The 14,090-nt window shown below is 41.1% G+C and overlaps 1 protein-coding gene across 7 annotated transcripts in view; it reads right to left on the reverse strand.

Annotated features, from left to right (window-relative positions):
• Positions 1-14,090, reverse strand: part of RIPOR3 (RIPOR family member 3) — a 53,105-nt gene that overhangs the window by 10,778 nt on the left and 28,237 nt on the right. For all 7 annotated transcript variants that reach the window (XM_050907273.1, XM_050907277.1, XM_050907276.1 and 4 more), the window contains 9 exons: positions 13,777-13,855; positions 12,994-13,017; positions 12,812-12,865; positions 11,910-12,059; positions 11,317-11,380; positions 10,891-10,934; positions 10,082-10,207; positions 7,744-7,889; positions 622-751 (listed from right to left, as the gene is read on the reverse strand). In XM_050907273.1, coding sequence (XP_050763230.1) covers positions 622-751; positions 7,744-7,889; positions 10,082-10,207; positions 10,891-10,934; positions 11,317-11,380; positions 11,910-12,059; positions 12,812-12,865; positions 12,994-13,017; positions 13,777-13,855 — 817 coding nt within the window. The remainder of the gene's footprint in view (positions 1-621; positions 752-7,743; positions 7,890-10,081; positions 10,208-10,890; positions 10,935-11,316; positions 11,381-11,909; positions 12,060-12,811; positions 12,866-12,993; positions 13,018-13,776; positions 13,856-14,090) is intronic.

Below are 14,090 nucleotides of genomic sequence, written 5' to 3' on the forward strand. Positions count from 1 at the left end.
TTGAACATACCCTGTACAAATAATAAACCTTTCTGAAGACGACTGCATATTCTGCTGCCTTGGTGAGGCAACACCAAACGTGACTTAGACTTGATGTTAGGGGAACATGTATATGATGTTACTAGTATTTGAGATGTATGGCAGAATTAACAGGATCATATAAAACAACCATTAAAACAAAACTCTCTTGAATGCATGAGAAAGAGGACAGGGTTTTCTATTCCCCTGGGCTATACTTGGCAAAAAGTGGGGTTGAGGAAGAGGAAGGCTTGTTTCACATAGCACCTCTAAGATGCCATTCTACTCCACGGCTACTGAGACACACTGGTTCCTATAGTTTGATTCCCACTGTAGACTATTAGAGCAGATGCCCACACCCCTACCATTCTGGCCGCCCAGAGGAATACTTGGCAGGTTTTTTTTTTTTCTTTTACAAAACCTAAAATGGAACTCAAAAGAATAGGGGTTAAAGAAAAATATAACGAAGCCCCAAAATAAACTGCAAAGGCCCTGGAGTGCTACATTTTCACATTTCTGAGTGCGTTCTTCAATAGCCTAATCTAATCCAAAAGTCAAGTCCTAGGTCTGTGCTTTGCATTCTGCTTTCCTCGGCATACTCACCAGGTAGTATTTCTCTCTGAAGCTGGGAGTATTTGGTGGGGTCCAGTTGTATAATGAGCTCTTCCTGCTACCCACAGAAAGCTTGGCAGTGGTTCCAGGTGACAAAAACAGGTTCTCCGTGTCAAAGGGGCTGTAGCAGAAGACACAAAGGCCTAAGTGTGAGTAAGACCAGAAAGCACAGAAACGTTTAGCAGCAGGAACAGCTGTTAGGATTTGAACTATGACATTTAGTAAACACAACATGGGGCGTAAAAGGAAAGAGAGACTGCCTCTCTGACCAATATCTTTGATTGCACCAGCAGAGTAAGAGGTAGGTGAAAAGGTTGCATATTTTACACAGAATTCTCAACACCCTTTAGACAGAGACCTGTTCCACAGTCTTTGGAAGAAGAGTCCAACAGGCCAAAAGTCTGAAGTGCTCTCCGTCCTTCTGCAGTGTCCTACACAGACACCAGTGCTGGCAAGTACAGGACAGGCTGCTTGCTGACCGCCACTGGACAGATAGTGAGACATACACCATACCATCAGGAAGGAAATATAACACATGTAATAAAGGAAAACTGCCATTAATGTCCCTCCCGCAGAGCACATACCACCTGGAAAAGCCACTAAAAAAACCTTCATTATTCTTCAAATATGAATAAACAACTCCTTTGGCTGGCAGAGGAAGCTTGTGCAGTGGCATATGGCAAGTTATGTGGTTCATATAGTCATAGATGAGTCCAGTTACAGCCCCAGAGGATACTGGCTATGGTCTACAAGAGTTTGACAAGTCCTGCTCTAAAGACTTCCCAATTACCTACTACATCACAGCCATTAATTTCCCAACTCCTTTGCAAAGCAGTCTAAGGAAACTTGGACGAACTGTCTCCCAAAATGCAACTCAGCTAACCAGGAGAGTGAAAACATATTTAAAGTTAAGTAAAGCAAGCTTGTTTTTTCTACATATTACTTTTGTTCCCTACTGATATGCTTTGTGGCATCAAAAGAAAGTTTGTTTTTCCACTTAAGGACTGGCATTTTGAAAAAAAGTGAGTTGTTTATAACAAATCTGCATTCTCATAGATATGAATATGATGACTAAACAGTAGGATAAAGTCAGTTGCATTGAGCTGTACAATATAGAACCGCTAGAAGTCTGAAAAGATCCAAATGATAACAAGGACTAATCAATTACAGGGAAATGAACTTCTACTCTTTAGCAAAAGTTGAAAAGCAGAGCTCCAATTCTCTCCAGCTTCTCACGTTGCACAGGGACAGTTCTCAACAGCATCCTGCAGTGCAACACACCACTGTCTTCCTCAGCACAGAGGTAACGCTCTGTGAGCTTGCCTAATGCAGGTTAATTGGCTAAATTAACCAGTGTCAACCAGCTGGGGTTCATCAAACAGGCCAGTTCCATGGAGTCACATTAACAACCATCTGCATTGTCTCACTATGTAGAAAAATAAATCAGGTTTCTGACAGCAAGAGCCTTTTAGCCAAAGCCCGCTATGTTTACTGATGGAAGCAAATTACTCCCATCCATGGCATTTCTTAAGAAGAGTCACAGGGATCCATTCCTCAGATTTTTCATTTTTAGCTTTTAATATAGCAATGCTGTAATGCAAAATGACACTTTGGAGGAAAGGGACAGGAATAACAAGCTACATCTGTTTTGCCCCTTTGACAATTACTAAAACCCTCTAGCAAAATACAGCTATTCAGCTGCCCTCCAAACAAGCACACGCTTCCTGTTACTGCAGGATAACAAGGTGAGAGCGCAAAGCGAAGGGTGAAGGAAAGAATGAAGTCTGCTCCAAAACATCTATTATCTCTTGGTTGTAAGCTCTTTGGGCATGATCCATCATCTTGTTCCACATGTATACAGCAAACAAAACATCATACTGGGACAGATCTATGAATCCATCTCTCCCAGCATCTTGACATTGACAGAAGCCAGTAGGGGATATTCAGGGGAAAAGCATAGGAAATAAGTCAAATATAGTAGACTTTCCCCAGACGCATACTCAAATTTGAGGCAATCCACAGCTTAGATCTGTCATGCACCAGACTTTGCAAGCAGACTATTGCCTTTAATTGTCACACGCTTTTCCTTAGTTTGTCTAGTCGCTTCCTGAAACCATTGACACAAAATCTCTGTGGTCAAAAGTATGCAGAAATTTCATTATTTAACTTTAAATTGTTGAACAAGTACTTTGACGTGGGGAGGTCTCTGTGGCTGTACTGGGAGAAATGGTGGCTAATCATTTCCTTTCCACATTCCCCACAGCAAACATCTATATGCCTGTATAGTATTATCCATCAACACCTTTTCAAGACTGAAAAATTCTATTAAAAAAATGAAAGTGGCCCCACATGTCTGATCATCTTTGTTGTCCCCATTCTATTTCTATATTGCCAAACACGTTGGCCTTTGGTTGTGACTAATTACAATATTGGCATTAAATGCATGACACTACAATGTCATCATTGTTAAGGCCAATGTAAATGCAGCACATAACTCTCCTTTAGCTTGCCTTAGCATCATCGCAGGACTTCAGCGTTCAGGTCCAAAACATACATGCCCAGCCTGACCTTGAAGGGGTTTACAATTCAGAGCTCATGTTTCCTAGATTGAGCCTCCCACGACATCAGAAGCTTTGCACCCACACACATTCAGAAGTACCTCAGCCTTGCCAGCACTGAGCATGGATTCCCAGTGAGACATTATTTTGTCATAACCACCAAACCTGTGGAGGGATGAAATACTTGAGATTTCTACCATTTCCCTCACCCTGCTGCATTTTTCTTTTGGGTGTGTAAGGAGGATATTTCCTGGTTTACGTTCTCAGAGGAACATAAGTAATCAGGCAGAGCATATAAGAGCTGAACTCAATTCAGTCTTCAGCCTCAGAGGATCTGCATTCCTTTCTCCCACTGCCAAGACTGTGCCCTAATCACTCCCCTTCTGTCCAGTTGCTCCATGTATTAAATACCACCAGGCCAGAAGGGCTCTTGGTGGATAGACCTGTCTGAATCCTGCTACTAAGCCTGTGAATCCAGACTTGCATTAACGCAAAAAAACCACAATTCTGGTCAACTGGATTGGACTCGCCGTTAATCATGGGATTTCTTTTTTTCCCTATTGAACACTAGTGAAAATGCCCATGCAATTTTAACAGTGTGATTGTTGTTAGGTTTCTCCTACCCATTAAAGCATAATAAGCACCAGTTTCAAGGTTAGTACAGCTTATCACAAGACTAAGCCATGACTATAAACATCACTTCCATCAAAAGCACAGAGATGCATTGATGGACTACTGCCTAAAGATACCTGCATGACTAACTACCTATTCATGTAAGTTTTCATCTCTAAGAGCAAGACTGTGAATAGGTATGTATCCAAAAAAACAGACTTTCCTCTTTTATTCTCCCTTAAGGTTTTTTTTCTCCTACTCCACGAACCCTTGTGATCCAGGCCAACACACGCTCAAAGCAGGCAGAAATCACAAGAGTGGTTCTGGCTGGCTGGTACCCTTAGATCCCAGTACGGGGTGCTAACTGAAGTTCTGAAAAGAGAACACAGGCTTTCTCTTTGTCCTTCATGTGAGAGACAGAATTCAGACTGCTGTTTAGGTTGGCAAAAAACCCAAAGTCTTCTGCCAAACTGGCCAACAAAGCCGTTCTGCAACAGGCCCAAGCTCATTCACGCTCCTCATGGCATAATCTATAAAGGAGTTGAAGGAACTTTTGTTAGAGCCCAGAAGACTAGTGGCCTATTTAAAGAAAATATACATTTAGAAGTGGAAGAGTGATCTACATTTGGATTTCTCACAAAGCAGGTCTAGACTGAAAGCTTGCCTCTCAGGGAAGTTTGGGCAAATCAGCTGGATTTGTTTAGTTATTCTTAAATCAAAGAAAAAAAAGCAGCTGTTACTTTGAGTGCTCTATCTTTGAAAATAGAAACACCCTGAGTTATCACCACAGAACTTCTCTTTTCTGTAAACAACTTCAGCAAGCAGGCTGTCAAAGAGGAAGAGCCTGCCAGTTCTGTGCAGAAGTACTCTGGAGAATCCACTTGGTAGGATACCAATGCATTTCACAAAACTTAAACACAGCAGACACACAGCCAGAGTTTTCTCATACGCTGAAAAATTCCAAGTGGGGATTAACTCCCAAAGAAAATACGTCACCGCTAACCCTGCTCCCAGCTCAGCTATTGCCAAATCTAAAAGCTGGGTGATGGTTGTCCCAAATACCATAGAAGTGCTCATCTTGCCAGTCAAAAGCTGCACTCTGAGCTGCGAGCTACTGCAACAATCAAGTATCAACATAATTTGAATTTTATTTTTCTAGAAAATTTAGTCACAAATATCATTTGCTTTGGAGATTTAGGCTATTATCTGAGAAACTATGCAATATCCCAGAATAGGAAGGGGTTTTCCTTGTGCAGTCCTTTTGTAAGAAAAACTTATGTGCATAATTATTTATGTAAGCTATTGACAGCGAGGAAAGGCAAGCAAGTAGATCCAGCAAAAGCAAATGAAGTGAATCTATCTGTTAAATGTCATTTGTGTGGGTTAACAAGAAGAGAGTAGAAGTGATTTCTTCCAGATTCCACTACGAATGTGCCATCTCTCGGTACAGCACTTCCCATATTAGGGCAAAACCAGATTTTATACCCAGTTCAATAAAGAAAGTATGTCTCCTTCACTGCACAAGTGAAGCTTCTTAAAATGTTAGGCTTGAAGTCAGGGAAAAAGGGACTTCCCTTATAAGAAAAGCATCTCTGCAAGCAGAGGGTTCTGTCTGCAGTCCTTTCTGCTCTGAAACTGCGTGTAGAGCTTTTGATCATTTTACATCCAGATTAAACCGAATGCAAGTTTTGGTGGTGTGTGTTTGTTGCAGGGTGAGAGACGACAAATAAAGGCATCGGACTTTGCTAGGGATGTACAAGAGCCCATATATCCTCTTACGCCCCTCTTCTCTCCTTCCTTCCCCAATACTAAGACATGTGAATGGCAAAATAATGGAATATTTTAACTGGCCTACATTTAAAAGAGCTGTCATTTTAAGAGCTACTTTTACTTAAAAAAAAAATATATATATAATGCAACTTGCACCATCCCCACTCCACACAGTTTTCAATAACTCTACCATGAATGTCTCTGCTTTCAGATTCAAACGGGAATACATACATAACTTGGCATGAGTAAGAGGAAGTTTCATAGGGCATATAATGCAAGATCACAGCAAGCTTCTGGAATGAGGCTTTGTTACCCAACTAATTAGTGGCTCAGCTTCTCAAATAAGAAACAGAGGCCTCAAAAGTCTCAGAGCAGCTGCAGCACCTCACCAAAACAAAACATATACTGATGCCCATTGTTCGATCTCAGGAGGAAAAAGTGTCATAAACAACAGGTGCGGGCAACACTCTCCTGTGTGAGGTTATTTCTCATTGACTTAGAGCAATGTGTGCAATTTGAAAATAATTTTCAGATGCTGTTGCCAAGACTCATTTTTCAGCCCAATTGCATGTACTAGTCAACAGTAAATTTCAGGAACCACAGCATACACAAAAGACATTCAGAAAATAGTATATTGATCAATAAAGCTTTTCTTTCCCCAATCCCAGAAATGCAACCTGAAAACTGTTTATCAACAACTGAACAGGAAAACCTTTGTAGCATTTCTCCTGTTGGTGGCTTAAAAGACTGTGACAAGGTTTAGGTCAAACAGTGCTTCCAAAGGTAATTAAAAGTAGAAACAGGGTAATAAGACCTGAAAAGTCAAATCTGATTGTAAAATACATTTGGTTACTTTACCCTAAGGGCAGGGAAACTTTTCTCTTACTGAAAGATCTGTTTGGCTTTCGCGCACATTTGGCAGACCACACATTCAACACATACGAGCTTTTTTTATTTTGGGGTAATTTTTAAGAAAACAAGAAACCAGCATGGCCAGAGAAGAGTTGTATAAGGCTGGGTCATGGGATAGTCTGGCCTGCAAGGCATAGCTCCCCACCCTTCCTAATCTAAACATTGTTCAGTTTCTGCTTTTCCTGGAGAGAGCCTAGATCTACAAGTCATCACAAAGTGACCTTTCAAGCAGGTCCTTATCATGGAGGTGTGTTCAAATGCCTCTTTACCATGTTGGGTTGGGAAGAACTGAGGACTGCAGTGAGCCATATACAAAAGTGCAAGTGAAGAGTGCCCGTGGTTTAATTGAGCACTTCACTAAGATGGCTAGATTTAACCCCTGGACAATAGCAAATGGAAACAGGTTACAAAATTTTGATTTGTTGCAGACAAGACTCTCAGTATGGTCTGACAGTCCCATAAAGCAGAAATAACAGTACTAGCTCAAAAATCTATGGTGGTGTGTCTAGAGTGAGGAAGAAGTTCCAGTGCAGCATCCACAAAAGCGAGAATTTGCTTTTAATAACATCAGTAATCCACTACAAAAATCAAATTACAGATTTAAATTATAAAACAATTCAACAAATCACAGGCACCATGAAAATACTCAGCTATTTTAAAAGTGCATCTGTAACCCAGCTTCCCTGTAGTGCACCAACAGGCCTTATATCAATAACTGTAATCACAGTGCAAATATGAAGGTGCTAAGTCTTTGGGAAAGCTTCATTGTTAACAAACTGTGGCCTGGTAACAGTGATTGTCCTAAAATTTCAACTATATATTTTTTTCATTGTGCCTAGAAGCTGCTATTTTCAGTTTCACTTAATCACCTTTAAGATTATTGTTCATGTTTTATAGATGTACATACATTGCTTGGAGCTAGACTTGAATGCTCACTCTAAAGAGTAGTAAGCTAAGTAAAAGCCTACTAGTCAGTTCATGTGGCTAGCCACGGCTCTGGTAACATCAAAGAACTGAAGGGTCATAGAAATAGCTTCTGTCCCTCTCCCCCTCCCCTTCCTGAGGGCTGGTCCCACAGAGTCAGAGATCAGGCACAGTAGCTGGGGTTGCTGTGAGGAAGCATGTGGCTGCTATCTATCCTGCACCTGCGCCGCAAATAGGAAGAGGACTATGATGTTGAATGCTACTAAGTGACATACTTAGGAGCCTTTAATTTATTTCAAATATTTAGCTCCAGCTTCTCATCTGAAGCTCTACTTACTTCCAGAGGACTTCCAGCTGTAGCTTGATGGTGCCCAGTTCAGTTATATCCACAATGATTGCCTGAGGCTTGGTTGTAAAGAAGTTTATGCTGTCGCATGTCACGACACCAACTAGAATAGTGGCCAGTCCTCGCAGCTCTGTCACCTGCAGGGACAGACAAACATATCCATTTTCATCTTCCCAGACAATCCTACGTCATGTGCACAGAAAGGAAAACACCCCAGGCTCAGATCTGCTCTGAGGCCCACAACAAACTTAAAACCTTGATACTCAGTTCTGGGCTCCTAAACTGTTGTGAGCCAATATCCCCACAAGGAATATGTCATAGATGGCTAGCAAAGAGGAAAGGAGTTCTACGAGTTGGGGAGAGACAGAGCTGTACAGCACTTCTGACAACAGAATTTGGTAGACTATGATTTTAAGAAAAATTAGTCTGAAATTTGGAAATTCTAGCTCTCGTATACATACAAGTAGTTGTCATTTATAGTACAGAGTCTGGCTTTCTACATATTAGGACAACACTGTCATAAAAATATATATTACAGAGAAGTATATTAGCCTACCTACACTTGACTATTTCAGCTCTCAATTGCCTAAAGGATCTGAAAGCACAACTGTCTGCATCCACTGTGACCTTTCTAACTGTCCTGAGCTCAGCTGTGGACCAAAATCAGAACTTGTAAGTGTCAGTTCTTTCCTCTAGCTCTGCAGGTGGCTCCAAATTTGTTATCAATGCAGTTACAGGCCTGCATTTTTTCCAGCCTGGCACTTTGCTTCTTCAGCTTCTTTAGAAAAAAAAGATGTAATCAAACATTTGCTATAAAAACATACTTCCATTTGAAGATCAAATTGTTCTAGAAGTGCAAAAAGCATCAGACTCAGCACAGAATTTTAGCACAAGTGCCTGAAGTCCACTTCAGGAATTAGTTACATGCCTACATCTCCTTTAAGAGCTAGCAAAAGTTTTGTTGCTAGGCTCCTCTTGAACACTTTTCGGCACTTCAATTTTTTTTTAAATTTTTTCTTTAAACCTTCTATGTATTTGTACTGAGTGAAGATTATTAAGTACAACGTGGAAAGTGCAGGAGGGTGTGGAGAACATTAGTCAGTAGATTTTCATAAGCTGACAAAAAGAGTAAAACTATCGTTGTCATACAAAGTAATACAAGTTTTTACAACAATTATGGGAAAACAGGGATCTGAGTTAGCCTCTCACCTGATCTTCATTGTGCAGTGGCAGCAAAAAAACGTGTTATAAGCACATTTCCAAAGGCTTTGCTGGCAAGATGCCAAAGAGTCTCTCCTATGTAACCCAGTTCTTGCTGCCAGAGAGGAGGGGAACATTGCAATAGCTGCTTTAACACAGCTGCCAGAACTTGAAACCCTGCACTGGCACAGTTTCTTAGTAGAATAAGATCCAGCACAGCCTTCAATCTCAGCTCCTTTTAGGTTGACAGGAGTCATGCTGCAGAGTCCAGCCCATAAAGATGCCAGACTACAGTGGAAATGCTGTTTAAGGATTAACGCCACCTGCTAGGTAAGCGCCAGAACCAATGCCAGTGGCAGCTGCACAAGGGTCTATGAAAGCTACAAGCTTCACCCAAGGGGTACCCACAATGTGTCATCTACGTATCACAGGCCACTAGCACTGGTCCCTTACTGTTGAAGATGTGACCTCTTCCAAGGCACTTTATATCTTTATTTAGAGTGCTGACACTTTTTAAAGTACAGACAGCTTGTACCAGCATATAAACACCATTGGATCTTCGCAGATATGGAGCATCTCTGGAGTAAAACATGACAAAAGAATCTGCAGTGCACCCAGATAAAGGAACAGTTGAACTACACATTCAAAACATACACATGTGCAATGATATGTTTTCCATATACATATTTCTCTTTTTCAATAGAGAATAGAACTCCAGGTACTTGATATTCCACATGGGTGATATAAATAATATATACATACACATCTTTTTGTCTCCACATCTAGACTTCATCCTAGAAAACCCCAGATATTGATCTAGGACTTTAAAAAAAAGAAAAAAAAACACCAAAAAACCCAACAAACCACCAACCAAAGCCAACCACATATACCAGGCTCCAGAACATGGGAAAGCAGATGCACTAATACAGTTACGAGTGCCAGGAGCAAAGGAAAAACAGAAGTAGATGTCTGTTCGGTAAGCAGAACATTGATTAACTGCCATTTTTACATGGCTAGGAAAAGAAAACTACTGAAGAATTTTGACAAATGCTTGGTAGCCCAACAGGTAAGTAGTATGGCAGAAGACCTGTTAACCCACTGATTCCAATCCAACCATTATACACCACACCTTGATTTCAAACTTCTCATGGAGATTGGGGATAAAAATCTTTTCTTCCTCATCCCATGTTTGGCTGTCATCAGTCTCAATCTTGCCTTTCAACCTCCATTTTTGGCGCCCCAGTCGCACGAACACCTAGAAACCATGAATTAAAAAGGATGTTGGGTCACCATATCCCAGAACGTTCCCGTCAGTCCATAGGCCTCACACTGGTCCAGTACCGCAGAGGCAAAGCCATTCCTTTGATCACAATACATTTAGGAACTTGGATAAAGCTAGAAGATTGGAGGTAGGAATTCAGGTTGCGGGTTTTAACACCTTAACTCAGTGCCAAATAACACATCCCACCCATTCTAGAAGAATTGCAAAACTACACTGCATGGCAAGTGTAGCGGTACTGAAATAGAAGGCACACTGGAATTCATTTGGAATTGTTAGAAGTGGGAGCGCAACCCAGTAAGATACTAAGATGCATTCAAATCATGCCAAGGGCAATATTCCAAGAAACAGGCAGCAACTGGTACTTGATTCCGGGGCAACTTTGAAGACAAAGACCTGACAGGTTGGTTTTGATAGACAGTCACTGCCATCTTTTAAATCCTCCCATAACACTTGACTCACATCTTTCCCTCTTCAGTCTCAGAGGGCAGAGTAACTAGTGAGTGTGCCAGAGCACTGTTCTCATCAGAACAGTGCATGGTTTTATCACAGTCTGTTTCCTGCTCCCCTTCTACATGTTGCACCCTTGCTCTCCTGTTCCTCTACTGCAAACTCACAGCAGTAAAATAAAGAACAAAATGAATTGCTGTATACTGCACCTCATACTGGTCCCCCGGGCAGAGACGTGCAAAGCCCACCAACCCTGAAAAGAGAAGGAAAATTCCTAATACTTGTAGAGTTTTACAATGTCCCCCAAAGCCTCAGCTTGCAGTAAATAAAGTGACTATCTGGCTAACACCCCCTTGTGCTCAACTCCATGCAAAAGCTATGCCACCAGCCCAAAACACTCGTTAGAAGGACAAACTTTAATTGAGCTGAAGAAAGAAAACTTGTCAGCTTTTGTACTCAAAGATCTTGCAGTGGTGAAGCAAACAGAAGTTTGCCAAAATTCTGTTCAGGGTCTGATCCAGAAAGCCAGTGGAAGCAACTGACATTGAATAAATGGACTCTCAATGGATCAGATTGCTACATAGGAAACCCAAAACGAGTTGATGAGTCTTGAAGGAAACAAGAAAGCAACATACCTTTCATCTTCAAGTGAAACTCTCCCAAATGGACCTCCAATGCCCCTTCTATAAAGCACATGTCCTAGAAGAAAGACTGAACAGTCACTGTGACTGAAAAGCAGTGCAGAGTAGCTACCTTCCCATACATGCCATTTTCTTATCTCATCTTTAAAGGACTTTGGCTTTTTTTTTTTTTTTTTTTGCCGCTCCACAGAAGAGTGGAGCTGCTTGAGCAGTTCACTGTCAGTTACCTTCCACTGCTTGTTTTGTAAGACTAGCATAGCTTATTCATTATTCAATTCTCATCTCATTACTTCCAGCGGAAGTCATAACGGACCCCAGTATTAAAGCAGAAATTCAAAAGATTTTTCACTTGTCTTCATGAATGCATGAAGCCAAGCTGAGTAGGGGCAAAAAAAGGGCATAGAATTCAAGAGCTTTGCCTGTAAGGTATTCACCTCACAAGCTTCAGTTCACATTATGTACCTGTATTTCATTCACATGTTAAGTTTTTAAACCCACACCATTAAAAAAAAGCCAGCAGCAAGTCCTGGCACATTTTTTGCTAAAGAACAGTCAGGTCTTCGTTACACGTGTGTAGTATTTCCTACCTCTGTGCACTCTTGGAAGTTCTTGTAAAGCTCCACTAGGCTCTCTCTGGAGGCTTTGGTGGAAGGAGACAAGGAAAAGGCATGTTTCATATTAGTGGCCCCATCTCGTAGTCTGGACTGGATACAGTAAGCTTCATAGAGTTCTTCTACCTTCAAGATTTGGGGGGTGGGGGAAGAATGAACAAGAATTACCCCAGCATAGTTTTAATAAGTTTTGGGAAGAAACATCAGCAGTCTTTCCTGGCAAAAAACCGAACCAAATCCCATTATCATAGTATTGCAGAATGCTGCAACTCCTGCATTTTACAGACTGATTAGAGTGCAACAGTTTGTAGGCATTCCTGCAAAAAAGCATGGGATATTGAGATACAATTCACTCTGCTATTATCAGACTAGAAGACGAGGAGTAGAGTAACACTTTGTTCAGGGAAAAATTACTTGGGGAGCAGGAAACTGTTTCCCTCAATACAGCTTAAAACACTTACACCTTTAGCTATGTCAGAGGAGAGATTTAGTTCCTTCGGAAGCAGATGGCAGACAGCAGACATGCACTCTACAGAACTGCCCATTTGGGCCCTTGTCGGAAGCGGGGAAGAACATGTAAGTCTTCCCACAGCAGCACTTTCTGAATAAACTGGCAGAGTAGGCAAACTGGTTTCACAGGGAAACTCAGGTTGGGTTGCACCCAACATTCAGCCTGAATAGAACCATTCAAGGAAAAGAAGAAAAAAAAAAAAAAAAAAAAAAAATCGCCTCCTTCTGTAAAAAAAGGTGGTTACAGCTTTCAGAAAGTACCCAGCATTATTCCCCTTCAGGTGAATTATAATAAAGTATTTTCTATTTAGATAGTTTGCCTATGTAGCAGTGTAAGCCTTACATGTACAAGATATAAAACCCCTTACCTTGCTTATGTGAAACTCCAGTTTTCTGATGTATCTCTCCACAGAGCGGATTTGCTTTTGAAGAGGGGAGAGAGAGGGGGACTTGAGAAATTATTTCCTAAACATGCCTTTAAGTAACACAGTAGACACATCATCAATTTTTCTCTATTTGCAACATTTCATCTCATCCTCAATAGTCTTACCTTATCCAGGTCATAGTAGAAAGCCTGAAAGAGAAATAGCACAGGCTGAACAGGAGAGCATGTATATTTGTACATATTAACGATACTTCCATATTTACTGCAAGACTCACTATGCATATCTTAAGTTACACTAAATTAAGCTGCATTGTTTACTACAAGGAGACAGTCCAACATCTTTAAAGTAGTTTCATTTTCTGTTCATGGTTGGTTGGTTTTCGCAGATGCTTGAAGCGAGATAGTAAGAGCCTCACCATCGGCTATAACAAGGACTTGGACATTGGTCATGGTACAGGGGAGTTTCTGATGTCTTTTTTAATCTAGCTATTATTTCCCAAATGAAAGGCAAAGTTGGATCTGCAAGTTGTCTTTTCATTAGCACTGTTGCTGAAGGTACTTCTAGGGAGCTGTGAACATGACAGACTCTAAAGCTGCTAGGACGCATTCACCAACTACAGAAAACAAAGCCCAATCTTTATTGCCATTTCTGTCCGTACAGTCAGGGACGAACACTGATCCCTAAACAGACACTAGGAGATACCATCCCAGTAAGAAAAGGAACACGATCTCAAGAACACTGCTGGATGCTGAAAATGTGAAATCCCAAGTTTAATTCTCACATCTAGAGCTAACGTGCTTGGTAAATTTCTGATTGTGACGCCTTGCTGGACCTCACCTCAGTGCTTTAACTGGAAAACCCCTGGGGGTCCCAGATGTGAGAGAGCATCTACTTTAATGACTTCATTTTTAAAGTCATTTAAGTATTTAATATTAAAAGCATCTTACCAATCTGGAGTTCCTTTTCGTATCTTTGTGTCGACCAGAGAGATAATCCAATTCAGCCTGATGTGCTTCCAAGTATTCACTGGAGAGGAAGAAACCCCAGTGTTACATTCTTCTGGTACATTCATTGTAACACCTCCCCAAAGAATTTTTCAGCAGAATGTTACAAAGCAACTTCCTTCTCTAGAAGACTTCTCTTGTTTTACTCTCTAGAGATGTGAATGGCTATACAGAGAGACATGGCTCAACAGACAAGAGAGGGTAGTTTCCATAGACAAATATTTGTCCTAAGTGCAAGAGTCACTCCTAGAGGAGCA

This window comes from Gymnogyps californianus, chromosome 17, assembly GCF_018139145.2.
Source record: "Gymnogyps californianus isolate 813 chromosome 17, ASM1813914v2, whole genome shotgun sequence".
In the NCBI taxonomy this organism is placed as follows: Eukaryota; Metazoa; Chordata; class Aves; order Accipitriformes; family Cathartidae; genus Gymnogyps; species Gymnogyps californianus.